General features: G+C 39.0%; 2 protein-coding genes across 4 annotated transcripts in view; both read left to right on the forward strand.

The window, feature by feature from the left end:
• The window catches only part of LOC102294096 (G1/S-specific cyclin-D1), a 7,820-nt gene extending 6,029 nt beyond the window's left edge, over positions 1–1,791 (forward strand). Inside the window, exon 5 of the mRNA XM_005933513.3 lies at positions 581–1,791. Within this exon, the coding sequence (XP_005933575.1) occupies positions 581–736 (156 nt within the window). The 3' untranslated portion in view covers positions 737–1,791. The remainder of the gene's footprint in view (positions 1–580) is intronic.
• Positions 1,792–6,643: 4,852 nt separating this feature from the next.
• LOC102293412 (proline-rich protein 5-like) overlaps positions 6,644–26,978 on the forward strand; it is a 46,034-nt gene continuing 25,699 nt past the window's right edge. The window contains exons 1-2 of one of the 3 annotated variants that reach the window (XM_005933510.3): positions 6,644–6,909; positions 20,236–20,369. In XM_005933510.3, coding sequence (XP_005933572.1) covers positions 20,251–20,369 — 119 coding nt within the window. In that variant the 5' untranslated portion in view covers positions 6,644–6,909; positions 20,236–20,250. The remainder of the gene's footprint in view (positions 6,910–20,235; positions 20,370–26,978) is intronic. The other 2 variants (XM_005933511.3, XM_014337170.2) reach the window with 2 other exon arrangements.

A 26,978-nucleotide genomic window follows, 5' to 3' on the forward strand; every position in this document is an offset into this window, starting at 1 on the left:
TTTTTTTTTTTTTTTTTTTTTTTTTTTTTTTTTTAAATGGCATCTTGGACCACAAGTGTTTGATGTGAGTGATGCAGTAAATAACGATCAGGTTGGGTTCTCTTTACTGGGAAATGTGGCTGCTTCTCCATCGGCCATCACAGCAGCTGCACCGTCACTTGCAGCGCAACCCTGCACATAACATTTGTTCAAAGACGCCCTCACAGCAAAGTTTTCTAACTGCAGGATATGAGACAGCAGCCCTGGTATATTTTTCTCAGTTTCAGACACTGCTCTCATTTACACACAGTAAACAGTATCGCACATGGATGACACACACTCTTCTACACGTCGTCAGCTGTTGCATATAGATTTGAATCTCCAAACTAAGGACCCTGAAAGAAAGTGGGAGGACTCCAATCACTTTCTTTCCAGGCTCCTTGGCAATCATCCAGGTCATGGTAGTCTGTGTTTCTATGTAGGTTCTCAGTCTTTGACCACTGTTTATTGTGACTGTAAGCCTAAGCTGAGACCTTATCTTTTTAAATTATGTATTACTGTATAAATTGTATATAAATTACTCTGAACTCTCACTTTTCAGGATTGTTTGAGAGCATGTCAGGAACAGATCGAGTCTTTGCTGGAAACCAGCCTCAGACAGGCGCAGCAGCAGCAGCACTCATTTGCCATGGAAACTAAGAAAATGGGAGAGGACCACTCAGCGACGCCCACAGATGTACGAGACATTAACATCTGAGCTCTAGCAGTAACGCTGCTGGATGAAGAAACAGAAACAGATGAATTTGATGATCGTATAAGACGCATAAAAATACGCACGTCATGGAGCATTTATAAGTAACTGGACTCAACAGTCTGTCACAGCTGTTCATGTGAAGTCAGTATGAACTGTGGCAACAACCATAGCGAGATTCTCAGCAGATAGCGTTATTTGCAGAACTGGAATTATGCTAATGCAGGTGAAAAGGCTGAAAAAGTAATGTGTTACAAACCGTGTGTTGATGAATGCAGGCAGGTAGGTGTTCAACCGGGGTGAATATTTCCCTTTAAGACCTGGGCTTGTAAGCACTGAGTAAATTCAAGATGGATCCACAAAGGCCTACAGGGCCTTTTTGAACTCGCACCTCCTGGCAAAGTAAAGAATTTGAGCTTTAGGGGCTAACACTAATTATTTCTTTTAAACTGCTATGAAGCTCAAATGTATCCAAATTTTAAGAAAAACACATCGAGGCACCTCTGTAAATCAGTCTGTTTATATAAATGAAACATCCTTTTAAATATGTGTGGAAATTAGTTTTCATGGCTTTTTTTCAGACTGTTTCTATTTCAAATTACAATATTTCCTTCACATTACATGTTATTTATTAAGGTCTTTTTATTGCATTATACAGTAATTTGATGTCATGGGTCTCTCTTGTTGAATTCAGTAGGTGAATTTAGAGAGGTTGTCTAAATGTGAGTGTATTTTAAGTAGAGTAATATGAGAAATGACTTCGACATTCAGGTTTTAAACGTAAGGTATCCACATGTATCTTTGACAGTCTGATAAACTCATACAAATAATAATTCTGAATAAGATGTAATACGAGTTTATTACAGGGCAATCCTTTGATGGCCACCTAAGTGGTAAATACCAGTAGTTTACAATATGATCTTTAGTTATTTGCTTTAAGACGTGACTAATGAAGGTATTGTTCAGCTTTAATTCCATGTGAACACTGATTTTCTTGAGTCAAGGCCTAAAATCCCCCCCATTGTATTTGGCTAATAAAATATACTATATCTACTGTAAAATGATCTCATGACTTGGTGCAAAGTTGGTGTTGATTTTGTATCTCTGGTATACCAATATAGATGGCTAACTCCACTAATGTTATAATGTGATGTTGAATGCACGACTAGCTCTGAATCCAAAGGATGAGCAAAGTCCCAGGGATTTTTATTTTTTCATTCAAATAAACCTGTCTGTTCTTCTACAGAAATGTAGAAAGGTACCAGATTTTCTTTGGGGGGTGAAATTTTCTGGTAAAACGTGCTTCGGTTCCATTGAAACGCACATTATCCCGTTTGCTGTGGCTGCAGGTCAGCGCTACCTATTGCAAAAGTAGATTTGCGGTTCTAATGGAGAGCAGAGACTAAAACAACTTGAAGCATAGGCTTTAAATAGGAAGACTATAAAAGCAAAACCAGCCAACTTTTAACCAAAAATTGAACATGACTTCTACTGGAACAGGTTAAATGTCCATAAGGTCTCATGATGACGATTTGGCTAAAGAGCAATGACACTGAAAACTCTGGCAAACCCATGATGGGTTGCTAGGGCTAACACACAAACATTAGAGAGACGCAAACATCCACAAGCTTAAAAACAAAAAAAGCCACTTAATGGTTTTTGAATGAAATTTCATGCAAACGCAATTACAGTAGATGATACGGTTGGGAAAAAAACTAAGTGCCAAATTATAGTTAAACTAATAATAAAAACTATCCAGGGCATTGGATGGTTTATTTCCAGCAGTATGCCACAGAACATTTCTGGTTTTCATTCCATCAAAGGAAAATATTGTGCCAAATGACAAAATATTGCATTTCAATTTTTATTTTATCTACCAGTAGCAGTTTCTTAGCAGCTATTTGACCATAAAGGCCTGATTAACACAGTCTCCTCTGAACAATTGATGTAGAGATGTGTCTGCTACTGGAACTCTGTGTGGCATTTATCTGGGCTCTAATCTGAGGTGCTGTAATGATTTCTGAAGGTGACTGACCCCAGTCACCTCTGCTGCTTCATCCTCAGCAGCAGAGGTGACTGGGGCAGTACACATGTGAGCCAGTTTCTTCGTAGCACTTGATGGTTTTTGCGACTGCACTTGGGGACCCATTCAAAGTTTAACAATTTTTCTTACCGGAATTTTGTTCCTGAGAAAAATGAGATCCACAAATGAGGACATTCATTTTACATTTTGATAGAACAGTGGCAGTATAATGTCCTCGTAAGTGGATATCAGGCCCTTGTAGAGCAAAATGTAGTATTTTGGTTTAGACATCCCAAAATGTGATGTCCACATATGTGGACGCCAGGTCCTAGGAGGTTAAAGTAATGATGGACTGTCATTTCTCTTTACTTAGCTGTTTGGTTCTTGCCATAATATGAATTCTAACAGTTGTCAAATAGGGCTGTCAGCTGTGCACCATCCTGACTTTTACACAACACAATTGATGGTCCCAACCCCATTAAGCAGGGGTGGCTGTAGCTCAGGTGGCAGAGCAGGTCAGATACTAACCCCATGTTTGCCTACTGGTGGTGGTCGGAGGGCCCGGTGGCGCCAATGTCTGGCAGCCTCGCCTCTGTCAGTGCGCCCAGGGCAGCTGTGGCTACAGTGTAAAGCGCTTTGCTTTTATATATTTGATGTCTTCAGTAGGTTGACACATTTGTGGTTGAACCATTTTACTATAATCAGACCTTTTGAATCTACGCTTTTCTGTAACAAATAGACTCAGATGTTATTAGCAAATTATTATCATTTCCTTTCCTTTTCAAAAGAATGGTCCAATGTGTCCTAAACTACAGGACCAATAATAATAATAAAAATTAAAGCACCATTCCTTAATATTTGGAGTTTTTATCATGGGTGAGACTCAGAAACTTCTGGGAGATTTCATTTGGTTTAAAGCTCAGAAGAAAAAGGACAATTTAGCCATAACTCACATTTGCCTGAGCAAGAAACGTCTAGGATGCGAACTGCTAATGTGATGTCCATCCTGGTCAAACTACTGCAAAAGGCTGAGAGACTGAGTATAATGTAAGTAAAAACAGAATGCAACAATTTATAAATCTATTAAACCCAAAGATATGAAATGTTAAAACTGAGAAATATATTTATAAAGATATTGTCCACACATCTTAAAAATAGGTTGGGGCAAGTCTTCATCACCCAGAGTCTTCTATGAAGCAATGCTGTTATAATAGATGCACTGTACAGTTTAGGATTATCTTTCTAAAATAACGTCTTCAGTGAAAAAGATCTGATCTGTAAGACAATGTATGTTGCTCTAAAGCTTGTATATACCTTTCAGAATTGATGGTACCTTTTCAAATGAGCAAGCTGCCATGTCTAAAGGTTTGACAAACAGTAAAGCTCAGAGATGCAGTAAGTGAGCACTACTAACAAGCTGGGTGGTCTTTTTCTTCTTTAGTCCAGAGAACAGGGAATGTTTTCTTCCAAATTGATTTATTTTTTCTCACATAATTTGCGTGTGCAAAATAATCCCAAAATGCAACAGTACAACATTCTGCCAGTTGGCAGAAAAATAAAAGAAGAAAAAAAAACCACACACATAAACCCTATAGTCACGTTGTGTATGCACATAGTGGTGTATTTAGGGCTCTTTAAGTGTTTAATGGAAGTGTAAAAATGATATACAGTGCAGTTAATTTACAATTTAGTACACTTGAGGTGTAAAAAGTATATTTTTAGGCATTTAATGAGTGAAGAATATTTTAAATAAGTCTTTGATTCTAGTTGGTCAAGGACAGATATTTATTTGTACTTCTTGTGGTTATCCAGCAGATGGGGATGTTTGTCCCTTTAAGATATTCATACCCCACATCCAGCGTTTCACCAACTTCTCTGACCTCCTCTTTGGCTAAAGTGATGTGCAGTGTGGCCTAAACCTGACCCAGTACCTTCTGTGTGCTGCAGCCATGGACACAGTAAGTTACTGTACAAACAGCTGAAAAACAAGTAAGCCAGTTCTGATGTGAGAAATCTGGTCATCATAGTATTTTTGTCATGTGGCCTTCAGTCCCATGTTGGCTCCCAAGGATGGGAATGTGAGAACAGTAAGGTCTCAGTCCAAGCAGGATTTCTGACATCATCACTATAGTAGTAATTAAGTCTCAAGTCTGTCCATAGATACTCAGACTGGTTATTAATATTTATCCAATACTACTTTTGCTGATGCCGCTGTATAGCATCTTAGTCCTGCTAACTACATAGCAATCAGCAGAAAGGCAGTCAAGATCCTAAACAGTCTTTAATGCTTATATTTAGTAATATGTCCAACAAAAAAAATATCACACTGTACTGCTCAAAACAAAACAAAACAAAAACAGGCACAAAACACTGAAAATAATACCTTCCTGTTGCTATTATTAGAAAACATTATCCTGACCCATCATGCAACCTTTTTTTGGCAATCCTTGCCACAGCAGGAATACTGAGTTCCTGAGCTGTGGAAGTAGCTGAAGCAAAAACTCAGGTGTGGGATTAAATCTGCGAGGCCACTGGACTTGACTTTCAGTTGGTCTTGATGTAATTCTGGCAAACCCTCAGGGAACTCAGTAGGAGAACTCTGCTCATACTGTGTACAGTGGAAGTGGGGTGCTGCAGACTTCTACTGAGGATATAATCGACCATGGAGCGATCCCCTCAATCCTGCTAATACGCCTTCTGTAGAAGATCTGGGACGGTGCCTCTGGTTTGGCAGACTGGGTTGCGAGTCCTATCTTTATGAAGAGCTACCATAGGTTGAGAGGCAGGTAACACCCTGGACGCCAGGTTGCCAGTGTGGTGCAGCCAAATACAGCATACCAGCACAAACCGTAGACAGGTCTCCAGCCTCTACCAGGGCCAGCACACACTGGGGCTATGCTTAAATGTGAATATATAAAGTCAAAAATTAACAATCATACTTAAAACATGCTGTAAAGAAATTTCAGACAATTTAAAACTGAAACTCGGAAACCCGTCTGCTCTTGATGTTCTAGTTTTTATTCTCTCAGTAGAAGACTTGGTGCTATTAAAGGGGTTCAGAGTAAAGATTAATTCTGAAAACAAAATTCAAACATCGTCTGTGTACAAGTTTGATATGAGGTCATCAAGGACGGTGTAGGTTTCAGTAGGCAGTGATTTCGTACCTGTTGATCCTTATCTGGATCCTATCTAAACTGCTCCAGACAAAGTTAAGGTCACCACATAAGTTACCATACCTATACATCCTGGTAAGAAGTTACCACTGGCATACTACAGAAAGCCCAGGGTTTAACCCTGAACTTAGCTGGATGAGACAGAATGCTGTACTATAGCCTTCTGACCTCAACATAATTAAAATACTGTAGGGCTGTGTATAAACAAAAGCCTGCAAATTTCAATTAACTGAAGCAACACTGTAAAGAAGAGTGTGCCAAAAGTCCTCCACAATAACATGAGAGACTGATAAAGTCATACAGAAAATTATTACTCCAAGTTATTGCTGTTAAACATGTTTTTTAAGCTACTGAATCATGAACTGCGGTTGCTTTTGAAATGGTTATGTGTTCTAAGAATTAAAAAAAAAGTAATAGTGACCACTTTTATTCTTATATTGCTTTCTAATTAGCCTAATAATTTCATGTAAATCACAGAATCAGGCGTAAAGGTCTTCTGAAAAAGGCAATTAATAATCCAACACTATATTATATATAGAATTATATAGAGGTTTAACTATATACCTTTGCATATCTCTGCTTTGTGCAACGTGTTTTCTGCGAATAAACTTCAGGTGCAAGTGTTGTGAGGTTGTACTGTGAATCCATTCCACCACAAAACTTGATTTCTAACAAATTCGACTTTTATTTTGAAGGTCACGCGTGGCAGCGTCGGTTGCAGCCGGTACTGCAGCCTGTTGAATGGAGGCAGCGGGAAGAGGCAGTTGTTCTCACTTCCAGTTATCAGAGAACCTGTGTGAGCTCCGTTTCTCAGTATGAGTTCTTAAGCGGAGGAAGTGTTTGTTTTTTTAGAACGGAAACCCAAGCGATGCGCACACACAGCTGCTGATAACAAGAAGCGGCACATTTTATTGAGTCGCCTAAAGACCGCGGCTGTGTTTATTACTCAGAGCAGCAGCAAAAGGTGAAGCCAGTTTGCAGAGGTGAGTCCACGCACGAATACCACGAGGCTTATATCCTGTCAAGATGTTCACGCAGAACAGCGGCCAAACTCTGTGGCGTGTTTCTTTTTCTTTTACTGTGTTTTTGTGACCGGACGCATTTCATATCCTCTCGAGCTGGAATTCAGTAAAAAGTAACTTACGAAGAAGAGGTCCTTTAAAATAGAAGTGAAAACCCCTTTTTAGGTCAAATAGATACAGCCCACTGAAAAGGGGAGAGTGCAGATACCTGCTGGTAGTTACGTGTGTGGAATGACCCACAGAACTTCATGTAAATAGGTACGCAGTCACAGACAGTTCAGCTCTTTACGTATAGTTACATGTAATGACTCTGGGGAGGCGTCGTGGATCTTATACCAGTAATTCTGTATGCCAACTTAAAGCATAAGATCGATAACTGCACCGCATACTAACCCAGTGTTTGTTTTTGGGTCAGTAGATGTATTTATAACTGTCATTGTTGTGTTGGTACATACGTTTTTAACCGTTCGTGAGGCGATTTTTCTTGATACCAGTTGTACTTGTCAATGACATGAAGCGGATGGAGGAAACAGTAATACGTTATTTCATTCTTAGAACACGGGCAGATCAGACTTCTCAGAGCATTATTTAATGATCTTATTGTTGCAGCTCTAGATAGACTGAGTAATTTTCAACTGCACTTATGTGAGTTCCTCAAATATCTGGGGATCGACCTGTCACAGAGACCTGCAGTTTTTTTAGGATGCCAAGATAACTTTACCAAGTTAGGCCTATAAATAGCTCACAGTTTGCAGATGTCAAGCAAGTGACTACTGTCACCTGTTACTTTGTAACCAGAATTGTTTAACACCACGTAACTTCAAAGTAAAACAAAATAATGTATTGTGTGTATAATATGGCCAGAGGTAAGAGGGCCATTTATGGGGCAAGGATCAGCAGAGGCAGGCTGATGGTTGGCCTTGCAGTGTGGTGATAGTCTGTAGGTAGCATACAGAGCTTTGTAGATCCTGTTACTTTTTACTGTCTGACTGACAGGACGTTGGTACAGGGAGAACTCACTTGGCTACTGGTTCCAATTCCAGTTTGACAAATGCCCTCATGGGTTTTTGCAGACTCTGTACTGTGCACTCTTACACTTCAGTTTATTACATTAGGATTAGGGGCTCACTAATTGGCACTTGGCTGATTTCTTTCTATTTTGTTTTTGTTTTTATTCAAAGGGCACTGATGAACAGCCCTCAGCCAGTGTCTCCCAAAGTATACAATAGCATGGAAGTCTGTGAACAGTTGAATCTAATTACAAATTTGTCATCAAATATTACAGTTGTTTGTTTGTTAGAATTTCAAACACCATAAAACTACCAGAGGGGTCATTTTAACCCATCCTACAACAAGATGAAAATTAGGTTGTTAATTTTCATCTAATTTTAAAAATTATTAATAAGAGCTAACAAAGTAAATATGTAAGATTTTTCATTAGTTTTTGTTTTACGAATTGTTTTATTTTGATATACTGATTTTTTTTTTAAATGATTATTTTATTAGAATTATTATTATTAGACTCAATATAGTTCAACAAACACAATAGTTTACACACCTGAATAATGTAACTATTTTAGGAGAAGATGATCAATGAAAGGTTAATTTTGGATATTGGTTACCCTACTATATAAAAAGAGCACTCACTGTGAAACATTGAACAGGTCTTTGCCTATACAGGTGCTGGTCATAGAATTAGAATATCAAAAAGTGAAACTTGTATAATGTATACATTCATTCCACACAGACTGATATATTTTAAGTGTTTATTACTTTTAATTTGGATGATTAAAACTGACAACTAATGAAAACCCCAAATTCAGTATCTCAGAAAACAACAACAAACTTTATTTATATAGCACATTTAAAAAACAGTGGTGTACCAAAGTGCTTAACATGCAAGAGAGTAGGATGAAGTAACAGGGAAGGATGAGGGCTATGGCAAGGTACCAAAACATGCTAGCAGGTTGAATGGCATTAAAACACAAAAGCAAAAGAATTGCATAAGGAAACTAAGTGTAAAGGATAAAACGGTCAAAATTACAAATGATTAAAAGTAATTAAGAATAAGCCAAAGATAAGAATAAGCATTAAGCTAACTGACAAGCAGCGTTAACTGGTAGAAAAGGCGAGGCTAAATAAGTGGGTTTTTAACCGCGATTTGAAGGAATGGATGGAATCAGACTTGCGTATAGCGATGGGGAGGTTATTCCATAAATTAGGTGCAGCCAAGGCAAACGCGCGGTCACCTCTAGTCTTCAGCCGGGATCTCGGGAGTACCAAGAGTGACTGGGAAGATGATCTTAGTGCTCTAGTAGGGGTGTATAATCTATAAGAAATGTAGAATATTACTTAAGACCAATACAAAGAAAGGATTTTTAGAAATCTTGGCCATCTGTAAAGTATGAACATGAAAAGTATGAGCATGTACAGCACTCAATACTTAGTCGGGCTCCTTTTACCTGAATTACTGCACCAGTGCAGCATGGCATGGATTTGATCAGTCTGTGGCACTGCTCAGGTGTCATGAGAGCCCAGGTTGTTCTCATGACACCATGAGAGCAACCATCTATCATGGTCCTTAAACCAGCTACTGGTAGCTTTGGCACTGTGTGCATCTCCATAAAGCTGGTCAGCAGCATGAAGTGCTCTAAAACTTCCTGGTATATGGCTGTGTTGATCTTGGACCTCAGAAAACACAGTGGAGCAACACCAGCAGATGGTAAATGGCCTGTATTTATATAGCGCTTTACTAGTCCCTAAGGACCCCAAAGCGCTTTACATATCCAGTCATCCACCCATTCACACACTGGTGATGGCAAGCTACATTGTAGCCACAGCCACCCTGGGGCGCACTGACAGAGGCGAGGCTGCCGGACACTGGCGCCACCGGGCCCTCTGACCACCACCAGTAGGCAACGGGTGAAGTGTCTTGCCCAAGGACACAACGACCGAGACTGTCCAAGCTGGGGCTCGAACCGGCAACCTTCCGATTACAAGGCGAACGCCCAACTCTTGAGCCACGATCGCCCCACACCCCAAACCATCACTGACTGTGGAAACTTTACACTGGACCTCAAGCAACGTGGATTCTGTGCCTTTCCTCTCTTCGACCACATCTTTTCCTTCCCCTCGCCTCTCTACTAATTTACTTGGACACAGAGCTATGTGAACAGCCAGCTTCTTTTGCAATACCCTTTTGTGTCTTGCCCTCCTTGTGCCCAGTGGTCATCAACTGTCAAGTCAGCAGTGCTCCCCATGATTGTGTAGCCTACAGAACTGGACTGAGATTTTCTTTAAAGGCTTTTGCAGGTGTTTTGAGTTAATTAGCTGATTAGAGTGTGGCACCAGGTGTTTTTAATATTGAACCTTTTCACAATGTTCTACTTTTCTAAAATACTGAATTTCATTAGTTGTCAGTTATAATCATCCAAATTAAAAGAAATAAACACTTGTAATATATCAGTCTGTGTGGAATAATTGTATACATTATACAAGTTTCACTTTGTAAATAGAATTAGTGAAATACATCAACTTTTTGATGATATTCTAATTATATGACCAGCACCTGTATTTTAAAATTGACCTCACATTTAACTTTTAAAGAATAAGAAACTCAATTTAATGAAGTATTGTAAAGTACAGCAATCATAGTAACATAATTTAAGCTTCAATCTACATCCCTGCAATTCATCAAGCCTGAAACCAAATAGTTAAATCTGCTCTGCATTTAACTCAATTTAACTCATTTAACAAAACATTTTTGGGGCATGCAATTTATTGAAAACAACGCTTAAACTGAAACAGGCTGTTTTACAGCTGATCAAATGTTTAGGACCACACCTCCAAAAAAACAACAACCCCGTAAACCCCCACAAAACAGAAATCAAAGTTCCAAAAATGAACTCAGAAATGAGTAGCTCCACCGTTATTGTTGATCATTTTAAATATTTGTTGCGATGTGCTTGATGCAAGTGTTTCTATGAGGTGAGTGGGAACATTTCTCCAAGTGGTGAAGACAGCTGCAAGAAGGGCATCTACTGTCCAGAACTGTTGTCCATTTTTATAAACTTCCCTCGCCATCCATCTCCAAAGGTTCTCAATTGGATTGTTTTACCTGCCTAAGAACATCTGTGATATCAGGCAGGTACGTAGTTCTTCTCTCAGTATCGGTGCAATATACTTCTACATTCACTGCATGTAGTTGGGGGAATTCCCTCAAACTGTATTTACAAAGGCTGCCTTGTTATGTCTGTAAAAAGTGGAACATGTAGCTTACTTAGATGAAGTTAATTTACCTGTTTTATTTACAACTGGAGCACTGGCTCAATAACTTTTACACATTATGAGCAAAGCCAATTGGCCACTCTAAAAGTGAACAAGTTCCATACGGTGTATTTATTTGTATATATAATAGAACACTTTTAGAATTGGAGCAAGAGAATTATCTCATAGTTACCGTAATTGTCGGGCTATAAGCCGCTACTTTTTGCACCAGCTTTGAACCCTGCGGCTTTTAGTCAGGTGCGGCTTTTCTATGGATTGTCCATGATTTTTGTCATATCGTAAGACGATTTGTTTTGTTTGTTCCGCTGTTGTACGGCACTACGTTGCCTGGCGGAAGGGCATGTGATATGTACCCATAACTTGTTTTTCAAAATATTAATAAAAGTGATGTCTCCAAACAGCCATCTCTTTCCTGACAATTCCCTTTGTGCATATTCTCTTACATATGATAAGTCAACATTGAAACACCAGCGGCTTTTAGTCAGGTGCGGCTAATGTATGTACAAAACAGGATTTTCCCCTGATTTTAGCTTGTGCGGCTAATATTCAGGTGCGCTTTGTAGTCCGGGAAATACGGTAATCAGATAGTTGTCCCAAATTGGGGGGGGAGGAAGGCACATCACAAAACAAACTTGGTTGCCCTTTAATATGCTACACAAAGCTTTATTTTCTGTGGTATATTTTCTGTGCTTCTGATAACTTGGTGTGATATTTTCATTGCTGATTAGAGGTGGTAGACTGCCACTGCTTATTTCTATTTACTGGCAGATGTTGTGCAGCTTCGGTTAGGGAGTTTAAGAGATCTGTAACAGATTTTTGACACAAATAAGTGTTACTCTGCTAAGTTAAAACTGTATTTATGTTACAGATAGGAAGGAGTGGTAATATTTTTCTGTCTAGCTCCAACATTAACGTTATATATTGGCGTCTCTTCATTGGCTCCAGATTCAAATTGAAAATCCTACTCCTTACATACAAGGTCTGAATAACCAGGACCAATCTTATCTCAGAGACATAGTACCATATCTCCCCAGTAGAGCACTTTGCTCTCAGACTGCAGGCTTACTTGTTGTTCCTAAGATATTTTAAAGCCGTATAGAAGGTAATGCCTTCAGCTTTCAGGCCCCTCTTCGGTGGAACTAGCTCGTAGCTTTGATTCAGTGACAGGTTACCTCTATTTTAACATTAGGCTTAAACTTTCCTTGTTGATAAAGCATATAGCTGGGGATGGATCAGGTGACCCTGAACCCGGCCTTAGTTACACTGCAATAGGCCTAGGCTGCTGGGGGCTGTTCCTCCTTCAGTCACATTTTTTCACTCACCTTTGTGTTTATACATCACTCACTTAATCATTAGTTGCTATTAATATCTGGCTCTCTTCCACTGTGTGTCTTCTCTCTTCCTACACTCACCCCTTGTCGGTCACAGCAGGTGACACTGTGTCAGAGATTTACAGTTAACAAACAGTCAGGTGAATAAACAACACTGAGACACTTAATACTGATAACGTGCGGCACGGGTGAATCTCAGACAGAGAGACATGGTTTCCTTCAACCGTACTTTTTCTAGAGTGAAATGTTTGTACATTATACATCCTTAATTACTTTAAAAAAAACAAAATTTGGGTGCACAATTTTAAATTTCTTTTAGATTTTAGAAGTCAACACTAGGGGTGGGCGATATAAACGATATACGATAGAAACGATATAAATTTGGCCAACGATAGAGATTTTGACTATATCGCTCTATCGCGATAGCGCATGTTGATGATGTCATCAAGCTGCGCATGTTTTGGTCGAAAGCATCGCAGCGGCTAAAACCATTATCATCTGCAAGTTATGCCGGGCGACAGTCATTGCAAAGAGATGAAGCACTTTTGAAATAAGGGGAAAGCCAAAAACTGCGCTTCCTCCACTTCCGTAATATTGATTCATTAATGTTGAATTCTCTCTCAGCTGTTCTAATCCCATGTTGTTGCAGTATATTAATAACTAACCTCGTATTGTGGATGAATAATCTCAGTTGTTCTCCTGACTGAAGTTTGGCCCATGTATAGCATCATGCTATGCAATTGCATTTGTCGCTGGCCACCAGAATCCCTCACGTTAACTTTTAATGAGTGGAAAAAAGTTGGCGTTCATCCTCCAGCTTCACTGTGCTAATGTTATGCTAACATAGCTGTGTCGCTAGCAATCACGTAGCACAACATGTTTAGGTGGAAGCTAGCGAGCTAACATCCTGTTAACTCCGTTAAATTTAATAAATTCTGTTTTCATGGATGCATGGATGTTAAACTTAATTGTTACAGCTGTTAAAGCAGCAATGCTGATTATTTAATTAAAGATGAAAGAATTTAGACCGTTTTTAACTCTCAGTATTCGTTTGACTTTGGGACTTGAAGCGGACGGAGTTTTTGACCCAGATTACTCCGCAAAGCTCCTCACTACGGCAGCCGTAATGCTCTGACAATCCATCAAGCAGTGCCCTTACCAAAGTTGTACTAAAACATTTTTTAACAGATTTCTGCACGCCAAAATCAGTTCGAGGTCAGTAAGCACAACCAGAATTCATACATAAGGCACACTCTCGATTTTTGAGAAAATTAAAGGATTTTAAGTGTGCCTTATATTGTGGAAAATACGTTATACAGAAGAAAAGAATATATCGTGATATATATCGTTACCGCACATGCTTCAAATTATATCGCGATATGAATTTTAGGCCATATCGCCTAGCCCTAGTCAACACAGTGTCAAAAGTATGGATACAGGCTCAATAATTTACATAATTTCCTTTGGGATTAATAAAGTATTCTGAAAAATATAGATATATTTACATACACTTACTTAAATCTTTTAACAAGTGGTGCTGAAGATTCTAAGATGGCTTTTAAGTTGACGAGGCAGAGCCCTATTAAATTCTGGTTAGTGATCATGTCCAGTACAACTGGTGATTTCTCTTGGATAGCACTCATTGGACTGACCAATTCTTAGAACAATGGCAAAGTCCAAGGGAGCCAACTCAAAATTACCATGGCATTCATGCCCATGATGAGTGTACATAAAATTCTGACCAGAACTGTATGTGGATAATCAGACTTTCAACCTTTTTTTTTTTTTTTTTCCTTTTTTTTTTTTTTTTATCTGCTTCCATGTTCAGCATGTAGACGATCTGGAAAGACTAACGGTTAAAGAAAATGTGGGAACACCTAATACCTGTTGAGATGATTCACATTAGGCCAAGACAGGTGTTGATCGTGTGAGGGGCAGACTGTAAGAAATTGACTAGGAAATTATTGAATTTTATTTAGAAAAAAGTTATTTCAGTGGAACATACTCAATTCCCCAGTGTAACTCTGTAGGCTAATGATTAAAAAAACCTGCACAATGATAGATTTCTAGCTCTACACACATGAACGTCGTGTCTCAAAAATATAGGTCATCTAGCTAAATTAGACTTGGACAGAGGTTGGTGTAGTGTGATTTATTAAAGGATCCCTGGGTTTTGGCTTCATAGCCCAAAGAGTAGGGTTGGGTGATATTAGTTTAAACTTTAACATGGTTTGTGGTAACAGAAAATAGGGAAGAAAGTTTATTAATGCAGGCAGCTTGCAGACAAGTGTAAGTAAATTAGGAGCATTTTCCATCCTTTTGTTTTCATAAGCTACTGTCAATAATAGCCCATTTCCTAATGTGAAGTGTGAATTTACTGAAAGAAGGTGTTGGCAGCAGCATTTGACTGGAAAGGTAGTGATACACCTTATATTTAGTGACACTGTGCAAGTTACACACAAAAAAAGCTTAGGTACTGTTTTCCCTTGAAGTTTAATACTTTAGCTTGTCATCTTGCTTTAGTTATTGCTAACCTTTTTTTTATATCATGTAAAAATGTATAGCTGTATATTGCAGATATTATGACAATATGATACAGCACAGTCTTCCCTAAAGGTTGACATCTTTAATGACTTTAAAAATCAATAATTTTGTGCACAAATGTGAATGTATTTTGGAATTTCTTACTAATATTTGGTTTATTTTTGTCCCTTAGAACATTGCACTTCAGTAAGATGCTTTCAGTAGCCATCAACAAGCTTCTGGCTGGATAATTAACTAATATATGTTGTCTTGTGGGCTCAAGCATGCCTATCTATTTCTTACTCTCTGACTCTCAGGATTTGTAATTGCATTAGTCTGAGTACTTTCTCATGACAGGGCTTCTGTTATAGGATTAGTCGTCATGCTAGCACAAATCAACACTTGCACACAAATACACAAGCACAAGAAAACTGACTGCTATTCTTTCACTGTAGGTCAGCAGAAGAATAAGTACCATTATATTTTCAGGATTTTGGTATGTCTTTGTTTGTTTTTGTAATGAACACTTGGTTATCTTTGCATTGAGACTGGAAACAGCAAGTTAGTCTACCCAGATGTATCAAAAGCCACATGCACCTGGCAAAACTGTGTCCTAAAATTGCTTCCAATTCAGCTAAACTGCATCTTCAGTAACTCTTCTGGTGAAATGTATTTGTTGTTAACTGTTGGTTGTACAAATATATCTCTGAACCATGACTCTGATATTTATTTACATAAATCACAAGCTTATGATTTGGTGTCATTGTAAAAGCCTATTTTAAATGAACTATTAATGATCTTTACTTCAACCTAATTGAGTTTGCAGTGTCAGCTGGTTTACTTTAAAGAACACTAAACCCAAAATACATGGACGGAGGCATATTTCTTTTTTCAGTAGCATTGTCACTAATGTTTGGAGTTTCCACTTTTCTTCACTATGTTGCCTGTTCCATTAGGCAAAGCTGACTTCTGTTGACATGTGGTGGTTTGTGTAAAAATATCTTGATACCATCCAAGCCTATGGCATGTTTTGTTCATTGAAGTTGGATGATGCAAGTTACACTCAACATCACAGACTGATAAGCTGTAACGGTGGGGAAGCATCTGATGGAAGGTTTGGTGAAGTAGAGGTGGGTTGACCTTTTGGTTGATTTTTGGTGTGTACCAGATGGATTGTCATGGTGATAGTTATGCACACAGTGACACCCAGCAGATTTCTTCCTGAGTGAATCATGTTGTCAAATATAGACGCTTGTTGATTTTGACTGTGGGTAACACATGTTTAGAAACATTCAGCACAGCTCAAGTTGTACTGAACAGCTTTTTAATTCTTCTGCGTGCGTGCGTGTGTATGCATGCACACGTGTGTGTGTGTGTGTGTGTGTGTGTGTGTGTTAATGCCAACAAATCCTTTTAACACCACATGTGGTGAACGGTGCACAGATGGTCTCACTCTCACACACAACCTGCGGTCCCTGGCACACACCTTTTTGAAGCATTTGGAATGTCGTCTCACTCTCCCACATGTATCTGGATGATAAGCTGTTATCCATTTGGTTCTTCTTTTGGTCAAACATGTCAAACGTTGAGTATTTGGGATACAGCTCAGGAGGTAGAGCAGGTCATCTAATCAGAAGGTTGTTTTAATCCCCGGCTACACCAAATTATCCTTGAGCGAGATACTGAACCCTAAGTTGTGCTCTGATGCATCCATCAGAGTATGAATGTGTGTGAACGTTAGATAGAAAGCACTTAGAAAAAAGAAAGCATAGTTGTGTGAATGGGTTACTGAGGCAAGTTGTAAAAAAACTGTCCAATATTTCTGAATTAAAACTCAAAGGAAGAGTAGGCCAATAATGAATAATGTGAAAGACTCATTGCCAGTTATCACACATGATTCATTTCAGTTCTTGCTGCCAGTGGTGACACAACCAGTTCTAAATCATTTCTCACATGGTGATAGAGATTAATACACAGACACCAGACCAATACCAAAACCCAAACTTTTCTGGGTAATTTTAATTTTCATTGACCAAAGGTTAGAGATAAGTCCTTTGCTTTCTTTGCATCCAAAGTACGACAAACCTCTCAGTGCCTGTGTATTTATAACCATAACCCTGGCTGCTCTCTTTTGATTACTCTTTCACTGAACACAACTATGAAACTAGCTCGCATTTGGGGAAAGCTATAATTTGCATTTCCTGGGTGTGTAAGTGTGATTACACGTGACAGCCATATTTACAAAATTAAAAGCAGAATAATTATTAACTGACCTCATTTCAAAGAAAACAGTTATGTTTCAGACACGTGGGAAATGTTTACACTTTTTCTTTCTGATAATATGTTTGTTTGTCTGTTTTTTCAAATTTGATGTTAAAATAAAACAAGTGATGGACTGTTAATTTTAGTATTATTAAGTATTGGGACAGTCATAGAGTTTTTGTGATGTTGCCTCTGTACCACCACCACAGCGGATTTTAGATCAAACAGTGAAGACTGAAGTGCAGAGTTTCAGCGTCATTTCAAAGAGTTAAACCAAAAGCATTGCATCAACTGCAGGGGAGATGTAGACTGTTTTTGTGATTTGGCACTATGTAAGTAAAGTTGAAGTGTAGTCCTCGATTTTCAGAGGACAAAACAAGATTTTAAAAGTAATTGCCCACCAAATGTGGCATTTCTTTCCTTGAGACCTTTGAAATGAGGCCTTCACTGCTACCATGCTCAGTTGCTCCTTATTTGTGAGTCTCTCTGCCTTCAGTAACTGAAAAGGGAGTTTTAGACATTGACTTTATCTGTCCCTCACTGGGGAAAGTCACTTGTTAGTAGTACAGTAAGGTTCAGGAAGAAAAAAGTGAAATGGACATATATTAGAAAAATAAATAGGAAATTTAAATCAATTTTAAAAAACAAACAAAAACCAAAAAGGTTACCAAAAGATAAACAGATAGATAGATAGATAGATAGATAGATAGATAGATAGATAGAGATATAGAGATAGATATATATCGATATATCTATCTCTATCTCTATATATAGATATATAGAGATATATAGAGATATAGATATAGAGAGATGTATGTATGTATGTACAGTGTTTTGATATTCCCTGTGTGGGAGTTGTGCAGTCTGACTGCTGTCAGGATGAAGGATTTGCAATAGTGCTCCATCCCACACAGTAGCTACAGCAATGATTTATTATAATTTCACACTGGAAATTATATTACAGTTTTACTAGTGCTGTCAGCGTTAATCTCGTTAAAATGACGTTAATGCCATAACAGCATTAACGCGGCATACCTAAACGCGGTTAGCTTGTTAGCACGTTGACGCCGTGCAGCCCCACGCACGGGCGATCCGTGGTAACTCACTAACGGAGATTTGTCGCGTTAATGTTATGGCGTTGACGTCATTTTAACGAGATTAACGCTGACAGAACTAATTTTCACTGCAATTTTTTTTTTGTTTTTGTTTCGATGTTTCGTTTTAATGCACAACTCCGTAGTGCTCAGTTGTCACCATTTTAATGCAAGTGCATTTTCCACTAAAAAAAGACCTGAGACATATCACGGAGCGGCTTGTGACTAAAATATATGACAACATTAGGACAACGCAGCCTCCAGTGTTTGAACTAAAAGAATGATAACACAAGAGCAGCACTGATGAAACTGTCGATTACTAAAATATTAAATAGCTGCAGCTATTTAAGGATTTCCATTAGGTGGTAGTACCAGGTACTTTTTTTTTTTTCAAGAGTAACTGAAGTCACTGTTCTGAGAAACTCTTGTGTTGCTTTTGCACTACGCTTTAGGTCAGTAATTCTCTTGGCAGCCATACATGCCAGTTTTAACATTGTCTCCACCATTTTTGACAGATGATGCTTCTTTTATCTCCATCTCATGCTTTTGTCTCCACATAAACCTGGTATAAATTAATTTTGATTTCCAAGATTTCAGATTTTAGTTTTTCTTCAGAACTGTGAAGGATCTTTTAGATGTTTAGTTGTCAGTGTTTTTGTTGAAAAACTGTTGTCAGACTTTTTATTTACATGTTGCTCCTCAATACAGTTTTACAGTTCTGTTGCAGGTCTGTTCTTACTTGCAAATCTGGGTGAATTGCTTGTGTTGCTATCGTTTAGCACATCAGCGTGTTACAGAGCTGCGCGTTAAATGAATCATCAAACCAAAATATTTGTGTAGGATTTTATTTAATAATTGAATTATTCATATAACTAGATGAATTGTTGTCATGCCTTTTACTGTTCTGATAAATTATTGTGTTTATTGCGCCCAGTTTCAAAGAACTGACAGGTTAAATGCCCAGGTGTTTCCTGCTGCATTGGTTCCTTACTCATGTACCTGCAGTGTAGGTCAATAGTTGCAGACTGGTTCTTGGTCATCATGTTAATTAATTTTTAATTGTGAATCACAAGAGGCTCATTTTGGGGTCATATTTAAGGCCAAAAAAGAAGCACTATGAGTCATAGCACAAGAAACTGATTTGCACAATGTGTGGAAAATTGTACAGAAAGAGAGACATGTCACCAACAAAAAAGGACTACATCCAATGAAAGAAAGTCTGTGTAGTTTCTGGAAAGCAGAGTACCTGGAGATCTGCATTTTACAGAGACAGGCTGATCTTGTATCTTTGCACAGGAAGCTGTGGGTTGATAGAAGTCTGTCTCTCTGGTTCTAAATAAATCCGATGCAGCTAAAGCCGCTTTGCTGCATCAGCTATCAACAGAAGTTAAAGCAGCCTAGAACAGGGGAGTATTCCCAGTATGTAACTTGAAAGAATCAAGATCAACATAATAATACATTATCAAAATATCCTGGTTAGCCTAATCTTATTTGAGCATCCATCATGCAAGTTCCCCACTTTCAGAACCTCAAAGAGATGTGGTGTTTAGCTGCAGCACCTTTCACCTTCTTCCTCCTTTGCATGCTAGCAAAGTCACAATGCAATCTTCCAGTTCTATATACAAGTATTACTGTGCAACTCAACCACAGCTAAATGCGCTCATCACCTTTGAATGTTTTAATCTCAGATTCACGCCTGTCTCCAAGGAGATCAGTTTTGTATATTTGTAAAATGATGAAACTGTGTTTTAGTACGCTGATTATTCAGCTGCGCTTCCCTCTCTCTACAGCAGCCAGCTTCCATAATGGGATCTTTTCGGCGTCCCAGACCTCGATTTATGAGCTCTCCAGTTCTGTCAGACCTTACCCGTTTTCATGCAAGCACACCTGCTCTACAGATCTCCAACATCACTGTGTGGAACAGGTGAGCTGACTTCAAACAAGAAATCCCACAGTACTTTAGCTTGATCTTTGTGATCCATATTTAATTTACATTTAAAACCAAAGTAAGCCGAAAGTGACTGTAAGCTAAAATTTGAAGTGTTTTTGTTCTGTTGTAATTTAGTATTTTTATGAAGTCACTTTTCCATCAGCAAGTTTCATCTTCCCCTTTTATTCAAAGTCGGTAATTTATGTCAAAGGGCCTGCACTGACCTGTTACACTTCAAAATTTTAAATAGGCAGCAGTTAGAAGTTTCCACATATACTAACAAGTCAGGCTGGAATACAGAATATAACAAGAATTTGCCTGAATGGAGCACTACATTGGCTCAGTTCATTGGTATAAATATCAGACGTTATCAGTTCTAGACTGCACGACTCCATAATCCCAAAACAAAATGTACAGATATTATCTTACTTTTGTTCTACCTTTAGCACTGGGTTATGTTTTGTCATGTGTATAAACATTGGTTTTAAAAAAAAACAGAAAAATATAATAAGAGAAGAAGAGGTTATATTGAAAGTTTCAGAGGTTAGAAATTTTCTATTTGGTTTCATATCTGATTAGCTTCTAATTTTAGTGATTTAATCTATATTGGTAATGGCCTAATGAGGGCTGCGTGGTTATGTCTAGAGTTATTATCATGATAACAAGTCTTTTTTATTTCCAGACTGACGATTTTCCTGAAACCTTTGTTACTCGTGTTTGTGGTTGAATGAAAACAATTCTGCAAAGAAAAGTGGGCACAGTTCTTCCACAGCGACATGAAAGAGTCATTGCCGGTTGTTGCAAATGCTTGATTCCTGTTTTTGCAGCCAGAGCAGGAAGAACTGACTTACTTACTTACTTTTGATTAACAGATAGCTGATTAAATAATCTGTTGAGCCCCTTTGTCCCTGGGGGTTCATGGGCTGTGCCGCCAGGTCTGTGATTTAACTATAGACTTAACATAGCAGCAACTGGTATCCAGAGAAATGGCAGACTCTCACAAAACCATTTTTATGACCACCAAACACAGCTAAAACAACAAACAATCAACAACAGGTAGACAGATTCTGCGAAAAGATGTCAACACAAAGTGCGGATTCCCACATTCACCCAGTGATATTTACACGGATCTACACAGACAAACAATGCCTCTGCTGTGTTCACGGATATTTCAAAACCACAAGTTTTATCACACTCCAACCAAAATTCACTGAAAAAGCAGCAAAAGAAGACCAAAATTATGCTTCACGTTAGAATTTATGCTAATATTTTTTTAATCTTACCTTTTCTGTCTGGCTTCCAAAAAAAAAAAACCTCAGATAAAAACACATTTCCTGCATAGCTCCCTCTCCCAGCTTCAAGAGTAGTTTCATAAATCACTCTTTTCTACCTTATTCGTTTGTTTATCCACAGATGCATTATGCACCAGTCTACCATTGTGTACAGTGGGGTGTCCGCTTTTTGTTTTACAAAAATGACCTAAGTTATACTGTTCAACAAAATTTTCAACTTTCACAGATGGTGCCAAATTGTTCCTATGCTTAGCTTAGCCTCTAATTAAACCTGTGTAACTTTGCTCTGTGTCACTTCAGCAGCATTGTTCTTTCCATAGGTAATGTTTATATGTTGATTCATTCAGTTTTTGGTCTACTCCAGCATATTTTCAAAGGGTTTATATGCTAGAAAAGCTAAAAAAAAAACAACATTAGTCCAGAAAAAGAATTTTTCATATTTTTTTTCAGTGTTCCATCCTCAGTTATTTTGACACAATTGCATCTGATGTGATGCTTACATGATTATTTCTCCCATGTGTTAGCTTTAATACCAAGATAGGTTGTTTTTTTTTTTTTGAAAATGGAGTTTATAATTTTAGAGAAATATTAAATTCATTTTGGGCATGATGTTTTCAAGCAGGAACCCCAGAAAGCCCATAGGGTATTAAAGGTTAAAAGAAAAAAGAAAAACCCCTAAAGTATCTTGATGCGTGCTCTATTATCCAGGTAAGAAAATCCAAAAAGGTTTATTCTGCTCATCTGCAAATGTACTCTATATAAGGTTGGACTTCTTCAGTCTCAGCATAGGCTGAGACTGAAGAAGTCACTTGGATGAATGATGAAATGTTTCTCCCACTGAAAACGCTACGTCCAGATGAACAGAATCAACTTTTTTGAAAAGTATACGAGGAATGTGGAGGGCCTAGACATGGTCCCAACATAGCTTAAATTGCTCCTTTGCATTGACTCTTCATCCCTGTGGAACTGTACTAGAAGGTTGGAAATGTTGAGGGTGGTGGAGAATGCTTGGCTGGTTTGTCCCAACTAGGAGCATGAAGGAGCTGCACGCTGTACTAGTTGAAATCAAGTCAGAGGTAGGACTGCCAGTCTAGGACGGACTTGTAAATTTCTTTTAGGCATTCAATTGTATTTAGGTTTGGTGACTGCTAAATGCCATAGCATGTGACTCACATCATTACCATCTGTTTCTTGCTATGATGGCAACTGCACTCACTGGCAGCAGTTGTTTTCTAGCAGGATCATGTGTGACATCACAAGACTGAAACTGTTCATAATTGCCTCAAAGAACTAGTAAAGAGCTCAAGACGGTCACCTTGGATTTACCTCTGAACTCTCATTGACATCTGAATTCAGATCAGTTAAATTTTACTAGCGCCAAATCACGACAAGAGTTGTCTCAAGGCATTTTATATTGTAAGGTCGAATAATACAATAATACAGAAAAATACTGAGAAAATGACCCCTTATGAGCAAGAACTTTTGCAACAGTGGAAAGAAAAAACTCCCTTTTAACAGGAAGAAACCTACAGCAAAACCAGGGAGGGGCGGCCAGTTGACTGGAGGGAAGGAAGACAGGACAAAGGCACACTGTGGAAGCGAGAGAGAGATTAGTAATAACTAATAATTAAATGCAGAGAGGTGTATAAACATACAATAAAGGGGGAGGGGGTTGTTGAGTGAAGAACACTCACTGCATCATGGGAAGTCCCCAACAGCCTAGACCTATTTCAGCAACTAAGGCGGGGCTCTATCTAATATGCTTAACTATATGCTTTGTCAAAAGCTTTAAGCCTAATCTTAAAAATAGAGAGCACGTCTGTCTCCTGTGTCCCAAGTGGTGGCTGGTTCCACAGAAGAAGAGACTTGAAGCTGAAGGTTCTGCCCTATTCTGCTTTTAAATATCCTAACCTTATCACACGATTTGCTGAAGATAATTTGAAGGAGTCAGGAATTACCAAGAAGTGCATGAGGGTGCTGCAGGATATGCACTTAGAACAGCAAGACAGTGGTGTGATGTGTCGCTGGTGTAACAAATGGGACTGCATCAGGAATGGGGTTAACAAACAGATGTGGACCAGCAGGAGTTTTCATTGACTAGGAAGGGAGCCTGGAGAGGTGGAGGCATACTCTGATCAAGAGTAAAGAAGAGTGAGAGGGAAGAAAGGTTAATTTACAAGAAACAGATGTAGAGGAGGAGGAAGCGGTAAACAATCCAAAGCAATGACTGGTGTACAAGAGAAATGAAGAGAGTACAGGCAGGGTGGAATGGGTGGAGAAAAGTATCAGGGGCGATTTGTGACAACAGGATGCCAACAAGGGTGAGTCAAATTCCTCGTTTGTGTGTACAAACTTATCCAAATAAAGGCTGTTCTGATTCTGCTGATTTGGTGGCAGTGCCAAAAGCGACCGGGATGGATAGGAATTAGGGCTGCACGATTTTGCATAAAATGAGAATCACGATTTTCTGGCTTAGAATTGAGATCACGATTCTCTCACGATTTTCTTTTCCAGTATAAATATTTATTGCACTTATTAACTGCACATCAACTTCGTAACAGTTGAGACTGAACATAAAAACAATAAATAAACATAAAAACAACAAATGTCTCACGTTTTGTTGTTGCCGCAAAATGTTGTACTGCTTGAAATTCCGTCTCCGTTGCTCGACGCTGCGTGTATAGAGCAGGTAGTGCAACAATAGAAAAATAGTTGCGGGACGGCACTGTGTAGCGTTTGTCTAGGGTGTTGATCATTTTCCTAAATCCCTCGTTTTGCACAGTGTTGATGGGAGCCATATCTTTGGTCAGGTGATAAGTGATAGCCTCCGTAATTTCTTTGTGCCTGCGGGAGTTCGACGGGTATAGGGAAGCGCTGTATAAGGTTCCCGCAGAAACGGCCCTAACCAATCTGGCGCCCTAGGCAAGATTTTAGGTGGCGCCCCCCTACATCAGCAGTGTAGTGTAATGTTGTAACAAATAATATTTCTATTAAATAAGCTTTACTTTGCATTTTAATTAACGTGGGATTATTTTTTGTATTTAGAAATAATAGTACCAACTTTTTTTTTTTCAACATTTGTGGCACTGGCGTGGCGCCCCCTGATGGACGGCGCCCTTAGCATTTGCCTATACGGCCTATGCCACGGGCCGGCCCTGGGTTCCCGTTATTGATGTTTGGGTGGTTGACGGGACGGATTTTCTCCTGTCACTTTCTCGTCATCCCTGACGTGCTCTCCGTTGTTTTTTCCCTGCTAATTTTAGCATCACACGGCACAGCTTCTGTATCACGTGGTATAAGGCTCCGCCCTTGTCATTTGTTGAGCAGGAAGAGTGAGCGCTTGTTTTCATGCAGATTACGTCCCGGATCAAAATGCGGTACAATCGTCGTCCTTTTTTTTTTTTTTTTAAATCGTTGTCATTTGGAAATGAGATCGCACATAAGTATGAATCGAGATTGCGATTTTCTAACGATTAATCGTGCAGCTCTAATAGGAATCAAAATGACTCTTTCAGAGGGATGGCTCAGGTTGTGCAGTTTGGAGAAAGAACTGGAGATAAGATTGTTTCGAAATTATGCAGAAGAGCGACAGTGGAAAAGTACACAATCTTTCAGTTCTGAGGTTTTATGTATCAGAACAAAAAAATCATTGTGTCCTTCACAATTCGCACAGATTATTGAAATAACCTGAGATTAACACTTGACATATCTCATCATGCATTTTATTTTATTTTTTATTTTTTAAAAGAAACTAAGCCAAGGTGTAGACGCAGTGTGTGAAAGATGAAGTACACCACATGATGCAGTGGCCTGTATAACCACTTTTAACAGCAATAACTTGAAGTAATTTTTTTTAATGATTTTATCAGTCTCTCACTTGGCATTCGCATACCTAAATGCTTCAGACTAACAATGCATTTTTTGTCATTTCATAGAACTGGACAAAGGGTGTTGAATATGGAACTGCCAGGCAGGAGAAAAAGAGGTAGAGCAGATTTATGAATGTAGTGAAGGAGGACATGGCAGTGTTGGCATTACAGGAGCGGATACAGGGGATGGGGTGAGAAGGATGAAGATGAGCTACTGTGGCTTCCTCTAAAGGAAGCGGCTAAAATAAGATGGAGAAGTTACAGTTGAAAATTCTTTATCCTACTGCAGCTCAGTTTGTCAGGGTGTTTAGATTATTTTATCACTGACAGGAGGAGCTCACACCTCTGAATCTGTGGCCTGTTTCCTGCACTCCACAGCTCAGAGCAGGATGTTTAATAGGAAATAGAGGCAACAGCAAGGTCATATCCTGAGAACCAGCTTAGCTGCATGCAAGGACATTGGACATAGAGAGGACACACTTAAATGCAACTGACCCAAGGAAAAGAGAAACAGCCTTACCTAGAGGCATTATATTTTAGGTTGTCTTCATCCGCATGTATATATGTCTCATTCTTAGTAATGCAATTATTTTCAGCAACACAGATTTACCCTTAAACTCATGTGTCTGTGAAGGTTCTCAGTCATCCAGGTCATCGTAGTCTAAGGAGCTTGGAGAGAAAAGCGTCTGGACTTCTTTAAGTTGCTTGAAGACGTTTCACCTCTCATTCGAGAAGCTTCTTCAGTTTTAAGGGTCAAATGGTGGAGAGTCCCAGATTTAAACACAGTGGGAGTTTCCCACCCAAAGAGGGACAAAGGACCCCCTAATGATCCTCTACCTAATCACATGAGCCAAGGTGTGAAAACTGGTGTGGATCACAATCAGCCAGGGTTTCGGGTGAGCTCATTGTGAATTGTAGCCAACCTTTACATGGACGAAGTGGAAAGAAAGGCTCTTGGCTCTTTTAAAGGGAGAGTACCCAGCCACTGGTACAGATATGTGGACGACACCTGGGTCAAAATCAAGACACAAGAAGTGGAATCCTTCACTGCGCATATTAACGCTGTGGATAAAAACATCAAGTTCACCAGGTAAGACACAAAGGACGACTGTTTGCCTTTCCTGGACTGTGCTGTGCACATTGAAGAGAATGGCAACCTCAACATTGACGTTTATTGGAAGCCCACACACACGGACCAGTACCTCCTCTTTTAGTCCCATCACCCTCTGGAACACAAACTTGGAGTAATTAGGGCCCTACACCACTGGGCAGAAAATGTTCCCTCTAAGCCTGAAGGGAAAAAGAAGGAACACACACATGTAAAGGAAGCACTTAAAACATGCAGTTATCCTAATTGGGCGTTTGTAAAGTCAGCAAAGATGCACAGAAAAGAAGACCAGACACCAGCGAGGGAGGATAAGAAAGACAGACGCAACAACATT

The sequence above is a fragment of the Haplochromis burtoni genome, unplaced genomic scaffold, assembly GCF_018398535.1.
Source record: "Haplochromis burtoni strain Fernald_Lab_line unplaced genomic scaffold, NCSU_Asbu1 Contig_169, whole genome shotgun sequence".
Lineage (NCBI taxonomy): Eukaryota > Metazoa > Chordata > Actinopteri > Cichliformes > Cichlidae > Haplochromis > Haplochromis burtoni.